This window comes from Pongo pygmaeus, chromosome 12 (genome assembly GCF_028885625.2).
Source record: "Pongo pygmaeus isolate AG05252 chromosome 12, NHGRI_mPonPyg2-v2.0_pri, whole genome shotgun sequence".
In the NCBI taxonomy this organism is placed as follows: Eukaryota; Metazoa; Chordata; class Mammalia; order Primates; family Hominidae; genus Pongo; species Pongo pygmaeus.
In genome coordinates, this window is record NC_072385.2 from 48,563,283 (window position 1) to 48,588,713 (window position 25,431).

Below are 25,431 nucleotides of genomic sequence, written 5' to 3' on the forward strand. Positions count from 1 at the left end.
AAAGAGAGAGTTTTCTGATGGAAGGAAGGAACTAAAACAGAGTGACTGGGTGACCGTATGCAGACTGGATGCTGAGACCCTAGCCCTTCTTCTCCTCTCAGACCCCAAATACTTAAAGCCAGATCTTCACCCTTAGGCAATGTTAACATTTAATGTTCAGCTATAATCAGGATATAACTACAGTGGGAGGCCAGAGGATGGGAAGGTATGTGTGTGTGTTTGTGTGTGTGTGTGTGTGTGTTAGAGGTACAGATAACAGTTAAGATGCAAAATGAAAGTAGCTGCTTTGGCCGGCACAGTGGCTCACTCCTGTAATTCCAACACTTTGGGAGGCCAAGGCAGGAGGATTGCTTGAGGCTAGGAGTTTAAGACTAGCCTGGGCAACATAGTGAGACACTGTCTCTACAAAAAATAAAAAATAAAAAAGTGAAAAATTAGTTGGGCATAGTGGCGTGCATTTGTAGTCCCAGATATTCATGGGGCTGATGGAGGAGGATGGGTTGAGACCAGAAGACGAAGGCTGCAGTGAGTCATGATCATGCCACTGCACTCCAGCCTGGGTGACAGAGCGAGACCCTGTCTCAAAACAAAACAAAACAAAATAAAAAACAAAAAACAAAAAATCAAGAAAGCTGCCTCTGTGAAGGGAGGCATGGGTGGCTGGTGGGAAGAGAAAGCACAGAATGCTATTTTTCATAATAAGCCTTGTAGAAATATTTCATTCTTTAAAGAGTTGGCATGTAAAACTTTGCTAAAAAATAAAAATAAGTGGGTTAACAGACAACCGCCAGAAATAAAAAAATAAAAAACCCAAGGAAGAATGAACGAGAGGAGGATAAAGAGATCTAAGAACAAACAAGCTAAAGGAGAGAGGAAGAAAACAGAAGCCCAAAATTACTTGCTTATTACTGTTTTAATACTGCAATCTCAAGGGACTATACGATATAAAGCAGTCAACCAGTTTTGATGTCAACAAAAGCAAAAAACATAACCTATGTGTTTCTGGTTTAATAAAGTCAAGGGGATTTTTTTTCAGTAAATTATTTTGTCTCTCACAAGTGGATGAAAATCATTTGTTCTTAGTATGCACTCCTTAAATGATAGTTTGAATCTGAGAAATAATTTACTGAAGAATTTTAAGTTTAAGGTAAAACTTCATCTTACTATCGACACGTTTTTGTTGAGTACCAATTGTGTGCAACCACCATGTGTAATCCTTGGAGAAGGAATATCAAAATGAACTATTCACAGATTCCCACTGCATAGAACTTAACAACACAACAGAAGAGATAAGCCATGTAATTGGATAACTGTGACATAGGATAAACAGTGTCAAGTGCTGTAGTAGAGATTCAGATAAGACACTATAGAAGTTCTGAGGAGGTGGAAGTTAATTCCAACTGGGAATATCAGTGAGAGGCTTCCTGCAGGTGATGGCATTCATATGAAAGTTTGTTGGGGGAGGGGCCAAGATGGCTGAATAGGAACAGCTCTGGTCTACAGCCCCCAGCGTGAGCAACGCAGAAGATGGGTGATTTCTGCATTTCCATCTGAGGTACCAGGTTCATCTCACTAGGGAGTGCCAGACAGTGGGCGCAGGACAGTGGGTGCAGCGCACCGTGCGCCAGCAGAAGCAGGGCGAGGCATTGCCTCACTCGGGAAGTGCAAGGGGTCAGGGAGTTCCCTTTCCTGCTCAAGGAAAGGGGTGACAGATGGCACTTGGAAAATCGGGCAACTCCCACACGAATACTGCGCTTTTCCGATGGGCTTAGGAAACGGTGCACCAGGAGATTATATCCCGCACCTGGCTCGGAGGGTCCTATGACCACGGAGTCTCGCTGATTGCTAGCACAGCAGTCTGAGATCAAACTGCAAGGCGGCAGTGAGGCTGGGGGAGGGGCGCCCGCCATTGCCCAGGCTCGCTTAGGTAAACAAAGAAGCTCCAACTGGGTGGAGCCCACCACAGCTCAAGGAGGCCTGCCTGCCTCTGTAGGCTCCACCTCTGGGGGCAGGGCACAGACAAACAAAAAGACAGCAGTAACCTCTGCAGACTTAAATGTCCCTGTCTGACAGCTTTGAGGAGAGCAGTGGTTCTCCCAGCACACAGCTGGAGATCTGAGAACGGGCAGACTGCCTCCTCAAGTGGGTCCCTGACCCCTGACCCCCAAGCAGCCTAACTGGGAGGCACCCCCAAGTAGGGGCAGACTGACACCTCACACGGCCGGGTACTCCTCTGAGACAAAACTTCCAGAGGAATGATCAGACAGCAGCATTTGCGGATCACGAAAATCCGCGGTTCTGCAGACACCGCTGCTGATACCCAGGCAAACAGGGTCTGGAGTGGACCTCTAGCAAACTCCAACAGACCTGCAGCTGAGGGTCCTGTCTGTTAGAAGGAAAACTAACAAACAGAAACTAACAAACACACCAAAAACCCATCTGTACATCACCATCATCAAAGACCAAGAGTAGATAAAACCACAAAGATGGGGAAAAAACAGAGCAGAAAAACTGGAAACTCTAAAAAGCAGAGCACCTCTCCTTCTTCAAAGGAACACAGTTCCTCACCAGCAACGGAACAAAGCTGGACGGAGAATGACTTTGACGACTTGAGAGAAGAAGGCTTCAGACGATCAAACTACTCCGAGCTACAGGAGGAAATTCAAACCAAAGGCAAAGAAATTGAAAACTTTGAAAAAACTTTAGATGAATGTATAACTAGAATAGCCAACATAGAGAAGTGCTTAAAGGAGCTGATAGAGCTGAAAGCCAAGGCTCGAGAACTACGTGAAAAATGCAGAAGCCTCGGGAGCTGATGCGATCAACTGGAAGAAAGGGTATCAGTGATGGAAGATGAAATGAATGAAATGAAGCAAGAAGGGAAGTTTAGAGAAAAAAGAATAAAAAGAAACGAACAAAGCCTCCAAGAAATATGGGACTATGTGAAAAGACCAAATATGCGTCTGAGTAGTGTACCTGAAAGTGACGGGGAGAATGGAACCAAGTTGGAAAACACTCTGCAGGATATCATCCAGGAGAACTTCCCCAATCCAGCAAGGCAGGCCAACATTCAGATTCAGGAAATACAGAGAACGCCATAAAGATACTCTGCGAGAAGAGCAACTCCAAGACACATAATTGTCAGATTCACCAAAGTTGAAATGAAGGAAAAAATGTTAAGGGCAGCCAGAGAGAAAGATCGGGTTACCCACAAAGGGAAGCCCATCAGACTAACAGCGGCTCTCTCGGCAGAAACTCTACAAGGCAGAAGAGAGTGGGGGCCAATATTCAACATTCTTAAAGAAAAGAATTTTCAACCCAGAATTTCATATCCAGCCAAACTAAGCTTCATGAGTGAAGGAGAAATAAAATACTTTACAGATAAGCAAATGCTGAAAGATTTTGTCACCACCAGGCCTGCCCTAAAAGAGCTCCTGAGGGAAGCACTAAACCTGGAAAGGCACAACTGGTACCAGCCGCTGCAAAATCATGCCAAAATGTAAAGACCATCGAGAGTAGGAAGAAACTGCATCAACTAACGAGCAAAATAACCAGCTAACATCATAATGACAGGACCAAATTCACACATAACAATATTAACTTTACATGTAAATGGCCAAAATGCTCCATTTAAAAGACACAGACTGGCAAATTGCATAAAGAGTCAAGTCCCATCAGTGTGCTGTATTCAGGAAACCCATCTCATGTGCAGAGACATACATAGGCTCAAAATAAAAGGATGGAGGAAGATCTACCAAGCAAATGGAAAACAAAAAAAGGCAGGGGTTGCAATCCTAGTCTCTGATAAAACAGACTTTAAACCAACAAAGATCAAAAGAGACAAGGAAGGCCATTACATAATGATAAAGGGATCAATTCAACAAGAAGAGCTAACTATCCTAAATATATATGCATCCAATACAGGAACACCCAGATTCATAAAGCAAGTCCTCAGTGACCTACAAAGAGACTTAGACTCCCACACAATAATAATGGGACACTTTAACACCCCACTGTCAACATTAGACAGATCAACAAGACAGAAAGTTAACAAGGATACCCAGGAATTGAACTCAGCTCTGCACCAAGCGGACCTAATAGACATCTACAGAACTCTCCACCCCAAATCAACAGAATATACATTTTTTTCAGCACCACACCACACCTATTCCAAAACTGACCACATAGTTGGAAGTAAAGCTCTCCTCAGCAAATGTAAAAGAACAGAAATTATAAGAAACTGTCTCTCAGACCAGAGTGCAATCAAACTAGAACTCAGGATTAAGAAACTCACTCAAAACCGCTCAACTACATGGAAACTGAACAACCTGCTCCTGAATGACTACTGGGTACATAATGAAATGAAGGCAGAAATAAAGATTTTCTTTGAAACCAACGAGAACAAAGACACAACATACCAGAATCTCTGGGACACATTCAAAGCAGTGTGTAGAGGGAAATTTATAGCACTAAATGCCCACAAGAGAAAGCAGGAAAGATCCAAAATTGACACCCTAATATCACAATTAAAAGAACTAGAAAAGCAAGAGCAAACACATTCAAAAGCTAGCAGAAGGCAAGAAATAACTAAAATCAGAGCAGAACTGAAGGAAATAGAGACACAAAAAACCCTTCAAAAAATTAATGAATCCAGGAGCTGGTTTTTTGAAAGGATCAACAAAATTGATAGACCGCTAGCAAGACTAATAAAGAAAAAAAGAGAGAAGAATCAAATAGATGCAATAAAAAATGATAAAGGGGACATCACCACCGATCCCACAGAAATACAAACTACCATCAGAGAATACTACAAACACCTCTATGCAAATAAACTAGAAAATCTGGAAGAAATGGATAAATTCCTCGACACATACACTCTCCCAAGACTAAACCAGGAAGAAGTTGAATCTCTGAATAGACCAATAACAGGATCTGAAATTGTGGCAATAATCAATAGCTTACCAACCAAAAAGAGTCCAGGACCAGATGGATTCACAGCCGAATTCTACCAGAGGTACAAGGAGGAACTGGTACCATTCCTTCTGAAACTATTCCAATCAATAAAAAAGGAGGGAATCCTCCCTAACTCATTTTAGGAGGCCAGCATCATCCTGATACCAAAGCCAGGCAGAGACACAACCAAAAAAGAGAATTTTAGACCAATATCCTTGATGAACATTGATGCAAAAATCCTCAATAAAATACTGGCAAACAGAATCCAGCAGCACATCAAAAAGCTTATCCACCATGATCAAGTGGGCTTCATCCCTGGGATGCAAGGCTGGTTCAATATATGCAAATCAATAAATGTAATCCAGCATATAAACAGAACCAAAGACAAAAACCACATGATTATCTCAATAGATGCAGAAAAGACCTTTGACAAAATTCAACAACCCTTCATGCTAAAAACTCTCAATAAATTAGGTATTGATGGGACGTATCTCAAAATAATAAGAGCTATCTATGACAAACCCACAGCCAATATCATGCTGAATGGGCAAAAACTGGAAGCATTCCCTTTGAAAACTGGCATAAGACAGGGATGCCCTCTCTCACCACTCCTATTCAACATAGTGTTGGAAGTTCTGGCCAGGGCAATTAGGCAGGAGAAGGAAATAAAGGGTATTCAATTAGGAAAAGAGGAAGTCAAATTGTCCCTGTTTGCAGATGACATGATTGTATATCTAGAAAACCCCATTGTCTCAGCCCCAAATCTCCTTAAGCTGATAAGCAACTTCAGCAAAGTCTCAGGATACAAAATCAATCTACAAAAATCACAAGCATTCTTATACATCAATAACAGACAAACAGAGAGACAAATCATGAGTGAACTCCCATTCACAATTGCTTCAAAGAGAATAAAATACCTAGGAATCCAACTTAGAGGGGACGTGAAGGACCTCTTCAAGGAGAACTACAAACCACTGCTCAATGAAATAAAAGAGGATACAAACAAATGGAAGAACATTCCATTCTCATGGGTAGGAAGAATCAATATTGTGAAAATGGCCATACTGCCCAAGGTAATTTATAGATTCAATGCCATTCCCATCAAGCTACCAATGACTTTCTTCACAGAGTTGGAAAAAACTACTTTAAAGTTCATATGGAACCAAAAAAGAGCCCGCATCACCAAGTCAATCCTAAGCCAAAAGAACAAAGCTGGAGGCATCACGCTACCTGACTTCAAACTATACTACAAGGCTACAGTAACCAAAACAGCATGGTACTGGTACCAAAACAGAGATATAGACCAATGGAACAGAACAGAGCCCTCAGAAATAATGCCACATATCTACAACAATCTGATCTTTGACAAACCTGAGAAAAACAAGCAATGGGGAAAGGATTCCCTATTTAATAAATGGTGCTGGGAAAACTGGCTAGCCACATGTAGAAAGCTGAAACTGGATCCCTTCCTTACGCCTTATACGAAAATTAATTCAAGATGGATTAAAGACTTACATGTTAGACCTAAAACCATAAAAACCCTAGAAGAAAACCTAGGAATTACCATTCAGGACATAGGCATGGGCAAGGACTTCATGTCTAAAACACCAAAAGCAATGGTAACAAAAGCCAAAATTGACAAATGGGATCTAATTAAACTAAAGAGCTTCTGCACAGCAAAAGAAACTACCATCAGAGTGAACAGGCAACCTACAGAATGGGAGAAAATTTTCGCAACCTACTCGTCTGACAAAGGGCTAATATCCAGAATCTACAATGAACTCAAACAAATTTACAAGAAAAAAACAAACAACCCCATCACAAAGTGGGCAAAGTATATGAACAGACACTTCTCAAAAGAAGACATTTATGCAGCCAAAAGACACATGAAAAAATGCTCATAATCACTGGCCATCAGAGAAATGCAAATCAAAACCGCAATGAGATACCATCTCACACCAGTTAGAATGGCAATCATTAAAAAGTCAGGAAACAACACTGGAGAGGATGTGGAGAAATAGGAACACTTTTACACTGTTGGTGGGACTGTAAACTAGTTCAACCCTTGTGGAAGTCAGTGTGGTGATTCCTCAGGGATCTAGAACTAGAAATACCATTTGACCCAGCCATCCCATTACTGGGTATATACCCAAAGGACTATAAATCATGCTGCTATAAAGATACATGCACACGTATGTTTATTGCAGCACTATTCACAATAGCAAAGACTTGGAACCAACCCAAATGTCCAACAATGATAGATTGGATTAAGAAAATGTGGCATATATACACCATGGAATACTATGCAGCCATAAAAATGATGAGTTCATGTCCTTTGTAGGGACATGGATGAAATTGGAAATCATCATTCTCAGTAAACTATCGCAAGGAGAAAAAACCAAACACCGCATGTTCTCACTCATAGATGGGAATTGAATAATGAGAACACACAGACACAGGAAGGGGAACATCACACACTGGGGCCTGTTGTGGGGTGGAGGGAGTGGGGAGGGATAGCATTAGGAGATATACCTAATGCTAAATGACGAGTTAATGGGTGCAGCACACCAGCATGGCACATGTATCCATATGTAACTAACCTGCACATTGTGCACATGTACCCTAAAACTTAAAGTATAATAATAATTAAAAAAAAAAAAAAAGAAAACAACCAGACAAGTGCCCACTGATACTTAAAAATGTTATTTATTATCTTGTGAAATTTAGGCTGGGCATGGTGGCTCATGCCTGTAGTCCCGGCACTTTGGGGGCTGAGGCGGGTGGATCACCTGAGGCCAGGAGTTCAAGACCAGCCTGACCAGTGTGGCGAAGCCTTGTCCCTGCTGAGGATGCAAAAGTTAGCTGGGCATGGTGGTGTGAGCCTGTAGTCCCAGCTACTCAGGAGGCTGAGACAGGAGAATTGCTTGGACTCAGGAGGTGGAGGTTGTAGTGAGCCGAGATCACGCCATTGCATTCCAGATTGTGTGACAGAGTGAGACTCCGTCAAAAAAAAAAAATTATCCTGCAAAATTTGAAAAGGAAATCCAAATCAACAGCTTCTAAACTATTTTTTAACATGACTCATAATAAGAAATACATTCTGTATTTACATATATATGTTCTATATTTTTGAAGAAAAGAATTAACAAAATCATATTTATTTTATAACATGTAATACATATTTTTTATTTTCCTTCATTTGTTTTGAATGCTCTGTGCAATCTACAAAAAGTCCAATAGTCATAATTAAATTATTCATTAAATTGAACATTATCTTGTCTTTTAAAATGATAATCTCAAAAATGATCTTTTATTTTTGAGATTTATATATATATGTATATATATACACATTTTATATACATATATACATATATATATATATACATTTTTTTTGAGACAGAGTTTCGCTCTCTCACCCAGGTTGGAGTGCAATGGCACTATCTTGGCTCACTGAAACCTCCGTCTCCTGGGTTCAGGCAGTTCTTCTGCTTCAGCCTCCGAGTAGCTGGGACTACAGATGTGTGCCACCACGCCCGGTGAATTTTTGTGTTTTTAGTGGAGATGGGGTTTTGCCGTGTTGGCCGGGCTGGTCTTGAACTCCTGACCTCGTGATCTGCCTGCCTCAGCCTCCCAAGGTGCTGGGACTATAGCTGTGAGCCACTGTGCCCGGTCCGAGATAAAATTATTTTAACAATATACTATGAAGAGAAAAACACTGGCTATGAAAGAATATACATAGTTTTACCCTATCTGTTTAAAAATAAATATTAAAAAAAAAAGAAAGTTTGTTGTGTTTGTTCCTTTCAATTTGTGTCTTGTCCCAGTTCTTTATGTGTTTTATTTAAGAAATGCAGACAAGACAAGAGAAGCAGTGGTCTACAGTTTCTCTAAGTTTCTTTGGTTGGCAAGGAACCCTGACAGGCAGGCACCCGTCTGTGTGTCCATGGAAGCCCAGTGTGGCCCCTGTCTTGCTTTAAAAGCCCTTGCAGGACCCTCAGAGGCTGTAGTTATAACTTTTGAAGTAACACACTTTCCATAAATACTAAAAATATTTTACTTGCCTTTGAATCCTGGAGTGTGTCAATAAGTTCTTCATTGTCCAGAATATTTCCTTCAGAGGTAAAGAGCATTCTCAGGATTTTCTCTTCGATAGTTTTCAACTGGTTTTTATCAGTGTTGATCCTCACGATGAGCTTAATTCTTTGTTCTTCCAACCTGGGTTTTTCAAGTCGCACCACATCACTAAAACCAAAGTTCAGATACCTAAATTACGTCTCCGCCAGTGCCTCAAAGTTGCTTCTATTTTTCTTTCTCTGTTTGTAATCGTTCTTATTCTGAATACTATTTAGTTGAGCATTAATGCTGATGGCCATATCTGAATGCACACCACGTCTTTTTTGCTGGGTTTACACAATAGCTTCTGACTCAACTACATGTCAATTCTGATCCTTTATCTTGTATTTTAGAGATACATACTACTGAAGTTCCCATACCTTCTGCTCATCTCTTAGGAAGACCTGCTTAATACTTGATCTCTCTAATCATTCAATTTCTGTCTCTAACGCTTGCTTGTGCCAAGATGAAAATGGTGCCTGGAATATTTATGGCGCCTTGAATATTCTTTCTGTACCAACATGGCAGATTCTGAAATCACACCACCTCCATGAAATGATTTTTGATTGCATATGAGAAACGAGCCTTACCTCCAGCTTCACCCATGTATAAACAGGTGAACTTATATCTCCCTTCACTTGTTCTTTCATAATTTGCTCCCAGTCTCCATTTGCAAGAGTTAATCTTTATTAAGCACTACTCTATGCAATGCACCCTGCTAAGAGTTTTATGTGGATTATCTATTAATCCTTTGGCCCCCATAAGGTGGGCACTGTGGTTATCACCCCCAGCTTGCAGATGAACAAACAGACTCTAGTGGGTCACTTCCTGAGATCACATGGCTATGAGAGGCCAAGCTGGGCTTGTACCTGGGTCTGCTGGCTTCAGAGCATGCATTGTTACTAGTTTGCTGCCTCAAGTAACAACCCATTATTTACTTGTTATGTACATGCTGAATTCAGACACCTTGAAATTATTATATAAAGAATATTAAAAATCATAGCCTCAAATTCAATTGTTTAAATAAGTTTTTCAGAAGACAGTAGTTTAAGGAATTTTTAAGATAAAGATGAGCTCAGGAAACAGCTTGAGAGAAACATTAATCAAATTAGTCAAGTTAAGAATCAAAAGAGCCTGCCAAGGAAGTCTGTGAGGTGAGTTACAGTTTCTGGAAATAGAAAAGAAGACAGAAGGAGGTGGACAGTCTGGGTGGCTGAATGGAATTCCTTGAAGTTGAAAAACGGCCTTGTGCTGCCCCAGAAGGACTAAGGCATTGTGGTTGGCATTCTCCAGGAGGCAGGGAGGTGAACTGTGGTGTTCAAAATTGAGAGGATCTGAGGAAAATTGCAATGAGCAATTGAGCACAATGTGTATCACTGCCTGTCCAGGAGCTCAGCAGAGCAGAGGGCAACTGAAATAGGTGACGGCCTGTCAGAACACAGGCAGACCCAGCTCCATCCTCACCCTGGCTAAGGGCTGTTAGCTTCCCTTTTCAATGCCATCAGTCTAGGAGAAATAGCAGAGAGATACTGCACACCACGACTGAGTCCCAGCATTTCTCGTGTTCTTATCACGGCACTTCTCCTTCTTGTCCCAGGCAGCCTAACATGCTGGGAGCTTAGTGACACAGCTGAGCTTAACTATGCACAGGAATAAACTGGTATGCAAAGTGTTCAGCCAAGTCCTTAGAATATATTCGTAAAATATGTTGAAATAAACTTTAATTGGAAAGAAGTTAACCTAGTGGAAGGTAAGCAAGTTAGCAGCTGGCAGAATAATTCCTAAAACAAACTAGAGAAATAAGACTTAAGCTCATTAGTGACAACATGGCTAAGTCAGGATGATCTTGACTTGAATATAAGGGATATTTCTTTTGAACATGGGTCTAAATTATGTTTCTTTAGAGTGAATAAAAATACATACGTAGGTATTCCTATATACATACATATGTGTATATATGTGTTGGTTAAATATATATATTAAATATAAAATTAATTTTGAATCAACATCAATGTTATTATTTTAATAAATATTTTTAAAGTTTGTCTCCTGAACCTCTTGGCTAATTCTGATGATTAATACTAACAACTCATAATCCAATATTTGGGAAATAGGGATTTAATCACATACAGAATATACTAAGAAAGGGTATGTGTGTATATATATATATATACACACACACATATATATGTATATATATGTATATATACATATATATGTATATATATGTATATATACATATATATACGTATATATATGTATATATACATATATATACACACACATATATTTGAAGTGGACAGTTAAATACACTAAGAAAACACCTAAAGACCAGTGAAGCTGGAACAAATATATTTGGAGAAGCTGCTTTTTCACAGGTATGGACCAGTGCATTTCTAGGAACAACAAAAAGACTGACTTCGTTCACTTGCTCAAGATGGAAATCCTAGTGAAGGGAAGAGGCAGGGTTGGGCTGCCAGCCTGGTTCAAACAGTGGGGGTGGGGAATTAAGGGTCTATCCTTGACATCCTTGAGAAGACGGTAGACAAGATCAGCTGCTCTGAGCAGCTATGGAAACGGTAAAGAACTTGGCCACTCACTTGTATTTTTTTTGATTAAGGGTTCATGTGTAGTGCTCTTACACAGCAGAAAATTGTCTTTGTCAATATTTCTAAACAAAATATTTAGGAAACCCACAACACCCACTTCCCTCCCCTCAACTCCCTGGTTTTTTACCTTAACAACTGATCCTCCAGACCTGATTTTGTTACAGTGAAATTGATAATGGTAACTTTAATGCATACCTGGAAGAGAAGCACAGAGTGCATAAAAATGCTTAAGTGCAAACTAATAAAATATCTTTCTTTATTAGAACACAGCTCATTACTACCCAGGTGGATGTATCTCAGGTCTAATTGCACACACACCTACTCCCACACATACTTTAGGTGTAATGTGGCTTATAAAATCCTCATATGTTTTTCCCTGCCAGTATGAGTAACAATCTTGCTCCTCAAACACCACAGTTACAGAATCCTACATTGTGTTTTACGGAAAGGTGAGCCAGCGAAGGATTAAAAGCAGTATTTTGGAATTGATAGCTTGGGTTCAAATGTGAGCTGCACCCTTTAGTGACTGTGTCATCTTGGACGAGCCACTCATCTGTGCTGGGCTTTAGTTTCTGGTATTTAAAAATTTGGATAATTATAGTAAAAACTCATAGGGTAGCCATGAGAACTAAATGAGGTAATAAAATCACTTAGTTACTTATGACACAATGTGCCTTTGCTTGAAAGAAGCTATTATTGATAAACAAATAAAGTTTTATATGTTTTGTCTAATAACATTTTAATGAGAAATTATTACTATAATGTATTCTGACATCACTTGATAAGTCAATAGCAAAAACCAGTAAGTATAACAAGAGTGTGTGAATGAACATATGGCATCGTACTTCAAGGATTTTGTAATATGGTAAATTACATATTGTAATTTTGTAATATTTACCATATTACAAAATCCTTGAAGTAGGATTGATCTCTTTTTAGAGATGATTGACCTGAGGTTCCTGGAAATGGGATAATTTGCCCCCCGTTACAGAGCTAGGCTTGGGTCTTGTGGGCACTACACCCTCTCAAAAGTTAAATAAGTGAAAATCAAATAGTGAAAGTTGGCACGTTGGTCACACTTCTTTTTTGGGGGCGGTATCCATCACCTCAAGCATTTATCATGTCTTTGAGTTAAAAACATTCTGACTATGCTCTTTTAGTTATTTTTAAATGTACAATACATTATTGTTGACTGTAGTCACCCTGTTGCACTATTATATACTAAATCTTATTTAGTCTATCTAACTATATTTTTGTCCCTATTAACTATCCCTACCTTCCTGCTCCCCTCCATTCTCCTTCCCAGCCTCTGGTAATGTTGGTCACTTTTCTAAACTCTGAAATGGGACTTGGAACATGAGCCCCGGCAGTGGCTGTGTAATTAAACTCCTTGAGGCTGACGAGGAAAATCCTAACTTAAACTTTCAATGATATTTCCCCATCTTATTCAAGAAGTGTGTCAATTTCATTCAACCTGAACACATCTGGTGAAGACAGACAGCTATAAGCAATTCAACAGCTAAAACGAAAATGACACTCTTTGGAATGGTATATTTAAGGATATTTTTGGGAGGGTTGTGGTGGTGAAGAAGTAAAGTTCTGAGGTCAAGTTCCTTTCCTAGGTAAGAGCCTGCAGAGTGCACAGACGTGCCTGGAGCTGGGGCAGCACCTGGGCATGTGAGGGGGGTTGTGGCCAGGGAGAGTCCCGTGGGAGCTTGGTGGGTGGGGCAATGGAGTCCCAGCTGTCTTCATTTCTGTTGCAACTACCTTGGACACTGTAGTACTAGAGTAGGGGTTCTTCTAGAGTCTTCTGAGTCTCAGGGACATATGTATGGAGTGGAGCTCACACAGCTCCACTCAAAGAATCTAAGAGCGTGAGAAGGGGACAATATACCCCCACCACCCATAACTCTAAGTGTAGACACTGGACCTCTAGATCATGATTCTCTAGTGTTGTCTTGTTCCTAGAGTTTTCAAATGGGTGACCTCCTTATTTGGGCACATATGCTGTGGGCATTTGCACATTTAAATAATGACACCTCCTCCTCCCCCCAACCCCAGCCCCATGGACTCTCAACTAAGCTCTGATTCATTTATTAGTCATAATAACAGGGACAAAATAGTCTTTGCTGATGGAAGAAAGAGAGAGTTTAAAAGGGGGATGCCCTGTGTTTAGGAGGAGTGGCTGTGGACCAGGAGGGAGATGGCAAGGGCACTGGAGAGGTGTGCAGTGGGGCGAGACAGAGCATCGGCCTGGGCCCCAGTGGGTAGGGGCTTGCAACCTAACTAGATGGTGATGACAAGGGTGATTGGAATCAGAATCAAAGCTCAGAAGAGAAGCAAGAATGGAAGATGGTGGAAGAAAGGGGAGTGTACAGGAGACAGGGGAGAATGGGGGAGAGCTTTCCCTCTGGGTAGGAGCCCATCAAACTTCAGAGATTCATTACACAATAATAATCCAGTTAAGTTGAGAATTCCAGACCAGTAGTTCATACCTCAGGCAGATAGTGGGGATTTGGCATTTTGGTTGTCATATAGAACCTAAAGTTTTTGTCATAATCAATGTCTGAATCTCCAAGACGGATGAGTAGTCGGCCACCACTGATAAAATTTTGTTTCAAAAGAATGGGTTCTAGTGCTGGATCCAAGGTTTCCTTAAGCTTAAAAATTAAAACAGGACAACACAAAAAGAAGCAATTAAAATGGATAGCATCAACTTCACAAAATTCCTTAGGCCTCAAAATGTACTGTGAATGAATAATTTTCCAGTGATCTGATGGATATTTATTAACATCCTCACACTACCTCTAACAGTACCTATTTTCCAGTGAGCATTTTATTAGCAATCTAAGGAAATAAGAGCATCTGAAGACAATATATCTATTTAGATCAATCTTACACACTATTCATTTCCATGAGAAGAAGAGAGAAGCTGGGTAGATTAAGTCATTGTAGGTTGGACTTCAGGCTCCACACAAATGAAGATCTGTTCATTTTCATGGTTGTTTAAAACCAGGGATTGGCAAATGACAGCCTGTAGGCCAAATCTGGCCCCATGTGGCCATTTTTCTATGACTCTTGAGCTACGAATGGCTTTTACCTTTTTTAAGGGTTGTAAAAACATACAAACAAAAAAACACTAAACCAAAACAAAACAAGGAAGAACATGCACAGAGACTGCATGACGCCTGCAAAAAATGAAATATTTACTCCCTGGCTCTCTACAGAAAAAGTCTATGAACCCCTATTCTACATGATAGTTATGCCTTTTTCCTCAAAGCGAATCTGACTGTTGGTAGGAATGTGGGCATGGAGACATTGCCCAGGGATCCCATCAGAAACATCTTTATGTCAGGACGTATGTGATGGGGTCCCATGGCCTAGGGGCTTTCAAAATTTGACTGTCATCCATTTTAACAAATCCATTTCACATTGTAATTTACCCACACATGTAAATTCTTCAAACAAAAGTTTATGAGATAAAATTTACCTTTATTCAATATAATTTTGGGTTTAAAAAATTTTATTTCACTTGAAAATGTTGATTGAGATGGTCTAAGCTGATTTCATACCCATAAATGGGTGGAGACAAAGTTTGAATACACCACCCTAGCAAAGGTAGAAAGCAGCTAGGTGTATAATGCTGATGACCCCAAGACACAGAGAGTTGGGGAGGACTGGTCAGAGTGTCCTGTTCCTGGCTGGGGCCCTGACAAGGGCCCACCCCCTCTCCCAAGAGCACTCTGCTACAGTTAAAACACTCTTCTGTCCAGAGGCAGAACATCACAGAAAACCTTTTGTCCGCTGCCATGAAAGAGGAAAGTCCCTCAGGATCTCCCGTGTCACGAAGTAAACCTGAGTTCAGGAGTCCAGTTTGGAGCTAAAATACCTGTGCCAAAGTTTTCTGGAGACTTCACTCTCTCCTGTGACTGGGATCCGTTACAGAATCACCCTCGTGTTGGTCAAGGCCAAGCTTGGTCACACTGAGGCCCCTTGTGCTCTTTGTGGCTTGAGTGGGGAATAGTGTAACTTGTGGATTTCCTAGGCAGGCAAGGCTGCTTGGATAGTTTATGTGGTGACCCTTCCACTCCTCAGTTTCCTCATTGACAAAATGGAATAACAATAGTAACTATCTTGTGATGGGGCAGTGAGGATTGATGAGTTAATATACATAAAATACTGAGAACAGAGTCTGGCATGGAGTGAACACGCAATAAATATTAGTTAATGCTAACATATTAATTACAATTCCTAGTCATCATGCAGGTGCTGCAGCTAAACTGCCCTGGTCCATGGTCTTTTTGAGCTTTCTTTCTTTCTGATGAAGCAGTGATACTTCTAGGCACGATTAAACTGAGACTCAACTCACAGCCCATGTTTTGGCTCGCTCGTTCTTTTATTACTTATAGGAAAATAAACCATGATCATTAACCAATCTCTTTTGTGCCCAGGGCCTTTGTGCTGTTCCCTTTGCTTGGGAAGCCCTTCTCTCTAAGCCTGGCATATGGCTGAGCTCATCACATAGGTCACAGCTTAAATTACTCCCTTTATCCACATATCTAAGTCAGACCAGTCTTGGTGGCCTATCCATTGGTGACTATCCCAGCCCCCTCTTTACCCTTTCAAACCTCTGATCACAAGTTTCTTCCCCTCCCTCTCTCTCATTTCTTCTTTCTTTCCCTGTTTACTATCTCTGTCCCCACCTCAATTGTAAGCTATTGAGGACAGAAACCACATCTACATTTTTTGCCACTGGTTCTCAAATAATGTTTGAACGAGGGAACAATTTTAAAAAACATCCATTCTTGCAATGATAGCCAAAGAAATGGAGCACCTAGACTCAACAAACAACACTGCCCTCCCTTCTTCTTCTTCTTCTTCTTTTTTTTTTTTTTAACAAAAGTTCATTCTTATCTAATTCACTCAATCCAATTCTGACTTATGCCCAGGTAAAAAATAATGTTTATACCCACTAGAATATTTTACTGGCTTCACATCATTAGTGTATGTATATAATCCTGACTGCACTACTGTTGTGAATTTTCAGGGCAGCTCACCATCAAGGGCCACAATGAGGCCTGTGAAACAGCAGTGTCAGGAAACAGAGGCCAGCCCTCTTAACACTAAAACAATGTCTGAAAGTCCACAGGTCCTCCCTCCCACCCCTCTTGCAATTGATAATGTATTGTTTAAGGAGAAGAGGAACTGGTTTGACCAATTTGAAAATGGAGTTGACTGGTGTCTTTAGCATGATGGGGATGTGGCCTATATAGGATTCCAGATATGATTTGAAAGTTGGGAATTAACATGAGAAAAGGAAGTGAAAATCAAACCTCTTCCAGTAAGACAGGTAAACCAAGTCGGATTGAATTCTCGAGTATTCGTAAGAAATTACTATCTGTAAGCTTAATGATCTTTAAACCATTTTTGCTTTCCTTGTTCCTTATCCAACGGTTTGCCTGTTTGGAAAAGCACAGAGCAGAACATTTGCTTCAGAGCATAATAAACGGCTAGAAAGTGAAAGCTTTAGAAGAAAGTGTGGAAATGTTATTCAATCTAGAAACAAATTTGAAATATATAAACTATACTGCCCCGCCCCCCGACAATAAAGACATCTTTTAAGCCCAATGTTTAGGACTCTTCTCTTTGTTTAGATGTGGAAGAAATAAAGAAAAGAGTCATCTGGGAACAGAGTTCATGCTTATGGTATTCATGTTGGTCTCCCTTGCTTCCCCAGTCGCTCCTTCTTCCAAATCCTATTTAGTGTAACCTGATCCATGAACTTAGGGAGTCAGAAAATGGGATGCTGTCAACTGTAAATTCCAGTCAGGCTTGCCCTAAAATTTGATCATACCCTGACTTCACTCTCATTCCTCAGACCTTTTAGGAACAAGGACTACAGAATAATGAAGATCTGTGGATTTCTGCCTTCACAGAAAACAAAAAATGAATGGTTATTCCCCTAAACAAAATCAATCAAAATCAAGTATGGGAGCACTTCAATTCTTCCTTTCTTACTTTCTCATCCACAAAATGAGGGACTTGGACTATAGGACTTTAACACTCTCTTCTGGGTCTAAATCTCCATGTATGTTAAATCTAAATCTCCAAGTACATTGAAGCCCACTTTTATAATTTTTAATAGCTAACTCAACATTAAGCAGAACCAAAAGCCACTCTCTTAAGCATTTGCTACACACCTGATCTTGGGGATCAATCATCAAAGGCCATCTTCTGCCTTGAGTAACCAAAATGCCATTTTCTGTTGATATCAAGTCACGGGGCAGCCCATCAGTGTTCCACTGCCGTATCTCGTAGGGATCTCCAAGAATGTTAATGAGACTGAAGGAAGGATCAATTGGGATCTCCAGAGACTGACAGTCCTGGATCCAACACTCTATAAGCTGTAGAAGGGGGAAAGCTTACTTGAGTAGAGTCAGGAACACTCAGTAAACGAGGGCACATGCAAAATGTGGTGGGAAGTGGTAAGTCAGTGGCTGAAGAGCTAAGCCCTTCCAGTCTCCACAGATGTGCTGGCATCAGAGCATGGGACACAGGAAGTAGACCAAAATCAGGAGGCCTAGGTACTCTAACTATACCATTAGTTAGATGTGACTTTGGAAACATCATTCCCTCTATTTGGACCTCAGTTGTCTCATGTGTAAATGACTGGGTTGTCGCAGTGGTTTTCAACCAGGTTTGTATTTTCCCTGTTGGGAGAGTCTGAAAGCATATGAAGTTTCGGGTTATCACAATGACTGAGGGTGTACAAGAAATCAGTAGATGAGGGAAAGGGATGTTGGCATATGACCTCCTTCAATGAGTGGTGCAGTCATGCAGAAGAGAGAGCTGTCTGTCCCCAAAAAGCACAATTGGCCCCAGTGAGAAATATGGCACCCTAAGAGCTTAGAGCTCCTGGAGAGTCTATATGAGAGTACTATATCAGGTTTTATAACTCAAGGACAAGGGTAAACATTTTTAGGAAGACATTTCAAAAAAATGACTGTAAAATTCTTTCAAATAATTTCATTTCCTGGAAAATGCATGTAGATGAAACTTTTATTCTCTGATAAATGAAAGGCTCTTTCTTTCTCTCTTTCTTTCTTTCTCTCCTCTCTCTCCCTTTCCTTCCTTCCTTCCTTTCTTTCCTTCCTTCCTTCCTTCCTTCCCTCTTTCTTTCCTTCCTTCCTTCCTCCTTCCCTCCTTCCTTCCTCCTTCCCTCCTTCCTTCCTCCTTCCCTCCTTCCTTCCTTTCTTCCTTCCTTCCTCCTTCTTTCTTTCTTTCCTTCTTTCTTTCTTCCTTTCTTTCCCTCCCTCCCTCCCTTCCTTCTTCCCTCGCTCCCTCCCTCCCTTCCTTCTTCCCTCCCTCCCTCCCTCTTTTTCTTTCTTTCTTTCTTTCTTTCCTTCTCTCCTTCCTTCCTTCCTTCCTTCTTTCTTTCTTCAGAGTTTTGCTCTTGCTGCCCAGGCTGGAGTGCAATGGCGCGATCTCCACTCACAGCAACCTCTGCTTCCTGGGTTCAGGCAATTCTCCAGCCTCAGCCTCCCCAGTAGCTGGGATCACAGGCACCCGCCCCCACGCCCAGCTAATTTTTGTATTTTTTTTTAGTAGAGATGAGGTTTCACAGTGTTGGCCAGGCTGCTCTTGAACTCCTGACCTCAGGTGATCCACCCGCCTTGCCCTTCCAAAGTGCTGGGATTATAGGCATGAGCCACCACACCTGGCTGAGGCTTTCTTTCTTATAGAGATAAAAGCCTAAGGAAGCACAGATTCCTCCTGGTCCTGCCTGCTCCTTTCTTTTGCTTGGCCCTCTGTTGCAGTTTCACCAATTGAGAACATCTCATCCAGGCTGGCTTTACATGCCACTTGTGATCATAAGGGTAGGGGACTCACTGTCTCTTTTCCTTCCCCCAGGTTTTTGAGCTGTGTAAATGATGAATAGCTTTCTAAGACAGGAGAAGGAAAGGGAGGAACGTGTTAAGGAAAGCCTAGGGGTAGACCATCACTGGCTGATGGGGGAGTGAAGGGCTGTGAAATATATCAAGAAATTCTACCATGAAGAACCTCTACAGTGGAGAGCATTCATCTGAACTCAGAAAAATGAACCACCTCCGGCTCCAGTTTCAGCTGCTTCTTACCCCTCCTTACAGAAAGCAGGGTTACTCACTGACTGCCTGTACTGGGCTGTGAAAGCCCCATAGTAGGCCACACAAGCTGCTGCTATGAACACGTTCCCAGTGATATTTGATATTTCTTCCTCAAACTTCTGTATGCTTTCTTCCCATCGAACCTGCTCATCTTCTAATGCTGCCGTCAGCTTTCCAGCACGTACTAGACGTGCTTTTGTCAGGGCCATGGTCTTTGCTAGAAAAATTTTAAGAAAATCAGATTATACTATTAATTATTTTCATAAAGTATTAAAAGCTTATTTACCTGTTTTTTATAGCAGAATAGCATTATTTAGCTAATGATGTCAATACATCTCTGTGAAACCTTACACCAATTCAGCATTAATTCCCATTTCAGAACCAAGTCTAAGTTTGCCTTTTCCATATTGAAAACTCTTTTTTGATACTCTGTTACTCTGGTTGAAGACAGTGGTTTCTGTATCTTTGTAGTATTTAGCTTCTGGATCAAATTCACATACTGTTTTGTGTTTTAATGTAACATGCTCCAGTAAGGCTTGTTCAGGTACAGGATGTTGAATATATAAAACACATGAGTTCTTATTTGAGCCTAGGAGGCTAATGAAAATACATTCTACACATTGGATAAAAGCTGAAACCTGATTGCCAAAAACTTCTTCCTACTTCTGAAAATCAGGCATTTCCTGGCTAATGTAAATTTTATGAGTTACTTACCCAGGCTTTCTTTTTCATTTACACTTTTGTCATATTCATCTTGTAAGGCCTGTATTTGATCTTCTACTTGTCTTAGTAATGCTTGCTTTTCTCTCAGGGTAGCCATGGTAATGTCAAGTTCAGCCTAATAAAATCAAGCAACTGTTTAAGAACAGGGCCAAAAAAAGGCTGAATTTGCCCATTAATAATACAGATCTAAAAAAAATTTTATATATGTTCCTCTTTTCATGTCCAAAAAGACTTTGATGTGATACATAAAGTTAAAACAAATATAAATTAGAGTAAAATACAAGAACAGAAGTAAATGAAACAAAACAAAATCAATAATGAAGCCCAACAAAATAAATCATAATAGAGAAACAGGTGTACCGAGCATTTGGGATGAATTAGGTATCATAATGGATTATTAATATTAAATGATGCAACAAATTAAATATTCATGCCATAGTGGAAACTAATATTTCCTAACTAGTTCTCCACATCAGAGGTCGGCACACTACGGCCTGCAGGTCAAATCTAGCCTGCTGCCTGTTTTTGTACAGTCTGCAAGTTAAGAATGGTTTTTACATTTTTAAATAATTAGAAAAAAATCTTTAAAAGAATAATATTTCATGAAATGTGATAATTGTGTGAAATTTGAACTCCAGTGTCAATAAATAAAGTTATATTGGAACATAGTCATGCTTATTCATCTATGTATTGTCAATGACTGTTTCTGTGCTGCAACAGCAGAGCTGAGTGCTTGCCACAGAGACCATATAGCCTGCAATGCATAAAATATTTATTCTATGGGTCTTCATGGAAAAAGTTTGCCAACCCCTGCTCTATAGCCACAGTTCTTTCAGTAACCTGCTCCACTAAATGATCATTCTTTTTTCTTCTTGTAAAGATGAAGGGCCTCACATCCAATACAGGGTTAAGCTGGTTCTAAAACCTCAGATGACACCATCAAGCATGAAAGTATTTAGCAAATGGAAATACAGACCATCAGATGCTTGAGCTAAAAAGTACCTTAAAAAAAAGAGATTAATTCCCTTTTTTTCAGATGAATATACTGAGGAACTCATGTTCCTCTTATGCTGAAAGAAGGCTGATTTCAGAGGCAATTTCTGAAAAAAAATTGCCAGCTCTTGTTTAAAACAAAAGCTAATTTCCAAGAGTTTTGTCACTGTCTATATTGCGTAGGACCACAGTAACATTATACAGAGAACTTGAAATGACTGGCGATCATGGCCTTCAATTCTATAAAATATCACAATTCAGAAAACGTACCTGTGCGGCACGGAGCTTTTGTCTTTTTGGTTCGACGACCTTGACCACTCGAGAGTACAAATCCATAGCTCTTACCCACATGCACATAGATTTACATGCTTTGGACACTTTCTCCACTTTTTCAGGCACAAAATCGGGATTATTAATATACTTTTGAAGCTTTGCCAATATCTGAGGCTTTATGTTCTCCTTATCATATTCTAAAAGCCTTTTTAGAAAGTTAGAGTCACCAAGAAGTTGCTTTGCTGATGGCCAATCAGGCCTGAAAGACAGACATGATATATTAATGGCACGGAAATGAAGTAATATAAGAACAAAAGAAATGTATTTCTTTGAGAACATTATGATATTATACCAATAAGTGGGTAATTTTAATCTTGGTACTATAATTTTAGTAATTGGTAGTTAGGTGCACCACAATTAATTCAGGGGGTGAAAAGAAAATGGGTGACTAAGGTTCCATGCGACCCAGCTTTGGTAGAGAAAGAATTACAAAATCACAGTTTTAGAAATGTAAGGCATTATAGAAACAACAGTTTTATTTTTAAAATGCCGCAGGCACTCACATTTTACCTCCTTTATCATAGTTCCCACCCTTAAAATCACCTGCCAGGACACTACAATTGCTTTCTAACTGGGCTTTATGTCTCTTTGAACTTTGTTCTTCTGAACTTTTGCCAGATTGATCTTTCTACCATGAAAATCTGATTAGATAAAAAATGTTCAACGATTCTCAGTCCCTTCTGCCCACAGCTCTCTATTTGTGCTCTGCAGAGCTCTCTGGGTCCTACTGAGGTACCAGTTTAAGGGTCAGTGGGAACCTCTCCAACCTGTCTCCTGGAAGCCTGGTGGTGATGTGGTGCTCTGAGCCCTTTGCCTAGTTTTACATAGAAAGGTTCATTACAACATAATTTTATGAAAAAAAGTTTGTATCACTAAAGAAAGTTTAAAAACTACATATCTCCAAGATGAAATCTGAAGTGTTTAGTGCAGCATTTAAGATCTTTCATGATGCAATCACTGGCCTCCTGCCAAGCCCCATCCCACTCCAAGAACATCAAAGCTCATTCCTGAGCTTGCCTATGGTCCCACTATCCAACTGAGCATTGTTTTCCAAAAAACCTACTTGTACAACCCAGCTGGGCTTAGACACTGTTTTCTCAGCACTCCCAATACTACACAACTCTCACACTGTAATGAAATTATTAGTTTTCATGTCTGTCTTCCCACTAGCCTGTGTATACCTTGTAGAGAAAAACATATCTTCCACCATCTAGTACAAAATAGATGTTGGGGAAGAAAATGCTTCTTGAATCAATTTGTTGAATGACCAACCGAAGCAATGAGAAGTGGAGAAGGGAATGAATAATACATTACCATGGAGGAAAACAGTAAAGAACTCTTACCAGGTATCACGGCAATACATGACTCTGAATTACTCACTTGGCATTCAAAAGAATGGAGATTGCTTCCATTACAGTCATGACCAAATCGGGGGGCTTTGTAAAAACTCTGATTTCAGATATATCTGCCTTATCTAAGGAATCCAGTGCTTTATTGGCAGCATCTAGTGCAGGTAGTGCCTCGTCAAGATCTCTTTGAGCATCATCAGCTATTGCTTGGGTTTCTTCAGCTTTGACTTTTGCTGTTGCTTCATCCTCCTGTACAGTGTTACGGACCTAACCATTGAAACATGACTGCTTAAGTGGCCTCATTATTTGAATTTTAATGTTTAAAACAAAGCCAATAATAATGAGTCATATTTGCCCTTTGGATTAGAGTAATGATGAAAGGGAATTAGCTAGATTGCATTTTATGCTCTCCTTTGTCCATCTGTGCCATGCCAATAGCATAATGAATATAAACTTACTATAACAAACAGTTCCGTCTTAGGAGAGACACAGTTGCTTTATATTTATAAGTGGTGCTTTTCTCACAATTCTCTGTCCCATTCATTGGGCTGTATCAATTCTTGGGGACAGAGCCCCAAGAATTAGTAAAGGGAGATTGTTTACAAGTTAAAAGCATTGCTAAATTGCTAAAAAAACAAACTTTGCTAAATCTATCACTTAATTATTTTAATAACATATATAATAAAAAAATCCAATCGTGTCTCATTATATATAAGTGATCAGTTGCTGACGGAAGCCTTTTCCACATTCTCAGGAACTGCAGCATACCTGATCGGCACTTTCTTGATCCACTGCCAATTTTTCCATCAGGGCTTCAACATCTTCTGATTTTGTTAAAAGTACAGGCTCTAAAGCTGAAAGATCTAATTTCATTTTATCTACTAGTATGTTTGTTTCTAGTAGCTTGGTGAGACCATTCTTCACCCGATCTCGTGCCTAAGTGACAATGAAAATTTCTATTATAATGAGTATTATAAACTCTAAGTTTACTGGTATCAAACACATATTACTCATGTATTAATTAGACTTTTACATCTACAGAATTGGTAAATCAGTTTGTAATAATTCAGATTGTGAACATATTACAAATTGGGAAATGTTCAGATAATGGAACTCTAGAAATGGCCATGACATTCATCACAGTTGTTTGGATCCATGCCCTCTGGCCACAGCAGTGGGACGTCACTGGGCTGTGGCTCACTGAGAGTGAGGACCACATGGTACTGTTTTTATTCCCCATGGTAGCATGTTGAATGAGTGAAGAACAGGTCCAGATGTGAATCCCTGGAGGCTGCAGCTCTGGGAGCTTGTTTGCTCTGGCCAGCAGGGCTGAGGACCCCTAGGGAGATGAGGTCCAGAGGGTGTAGCTCTAGCTGCTGGATTTGAAACCTACTTCCCTGTGGTAGAAAACTCTTGACCATGATCAAAGGGCTGGTATCTGGTAAAGGAGACACCTGGGAAGAACTGTTTTTCGAAGGTGAGTCAGAAAGCTTGGCTCATGGCTGGGGCAGTGGCTCACACCTGTAATCCCAGCACTTTGGGAGGTTGAGGTGGGCAGATCACGAGGTCAGATTGAGACCATCCTGGCTACGGCAAAACCCCATCTCTACAAAAATACAAAAAATTAGCCGGGCATGGTGGCGGGTGACTATAGTCCCAGCTACGTGGGAGGCTGAGGCAGGAGAATGGCACGAACCCGGGAGGAGGAGGTTGCAGTGAGCCGAGATTGTGCCACTGCACTCCAGCCTGGGTGACAGAGTGAGACTCCGTCTCAAAAAAAAAAAAAAAAAAGCTTGGTTCAAATGGGCAGATTTCAAAAATATCAGTCAAGTTATTTCACAAGGCAGGCATTTTACCAGGTAAAAATCCTCTTAAAAAATTTAAATATCTATATTGTAAGTGCTTCCATTTTTAAGTGTGTTTAAAATGTAGAAAATTGTAGGTCGTGTTAATTTCCTGATGATGATGATGATGGCAGCTTCTATTTTCCGAGCATTTTATATGTGTCAGATCATAGTTTCAGGAATTCACTAACAGTGTCTTAAATTCCACGACAATCCAAGAGGTAGATACAGATTTTCTTTTAGAAAATACAGATTTTCTTTCTTTCTAAGCCTATTTTCTACTAAGGCTTAGAGAAGTTACTAATGTGCTCAAAGTTGCACAGCCAGAGGCAGAACATAGGCTGTACACAGTTTGACTGATACCCCAGTC

At 40.3% G+C, this 25,431-nt stretch overlaps 1 protein-coding gene across 2 annotated transcripts in view; it reads right to left on the reverse strand.

Annotated features, from left to right (window-relative positions):
- DNAH6 (dynein axonemal heavy chain 6) overlaps positions 1-25,431 on the reverse strand; it is a 322,627-nt gene that overhangs the window by 105,600 nt on the left and 191,596 nt on the right. For both annotated transcript variants that reach the window (XM_054474947.1, XM_054474946.2), the window contains 10 exons: positions 23,986-24,153; positions 23,249-23,484; positions 21,806-22,067; positions 20,534-20,657; positions 19,840-20,036; positions 17,876-18,079; positions 17,009-17,134; positions 14,171-14,335; positions 11,803-11,870; positions 9,015-9,195 (listed from right to left, as the gene is read on the reverse strand). In XM_054474947.1, the coding sequence (XP_054330922.1) occupies positions 9,015-9,195; positions 11,803-11,870; positions 14,171-14,335; positions 17,009-17,134; positions 17,876-18,079; positions 19,840-20,036; positions 20,534-20,657; positions 21,806-22,067; positions 23,249-23,484; positions 23,986-24,153 (1,731 nt within the window). The remainder of the gene's footprint in view (positions 1-9,014; positions 9,196-11,802; positions 11,871-14,170; positions 14,336-17,008; positions 17,135-17,875; positions 18,080-19,839; positions 20,037-20,533; positions 20,658-21,805; positions 22,068-23,248; positions 23,485-23,985; positions 24,154-25,431) is intronic.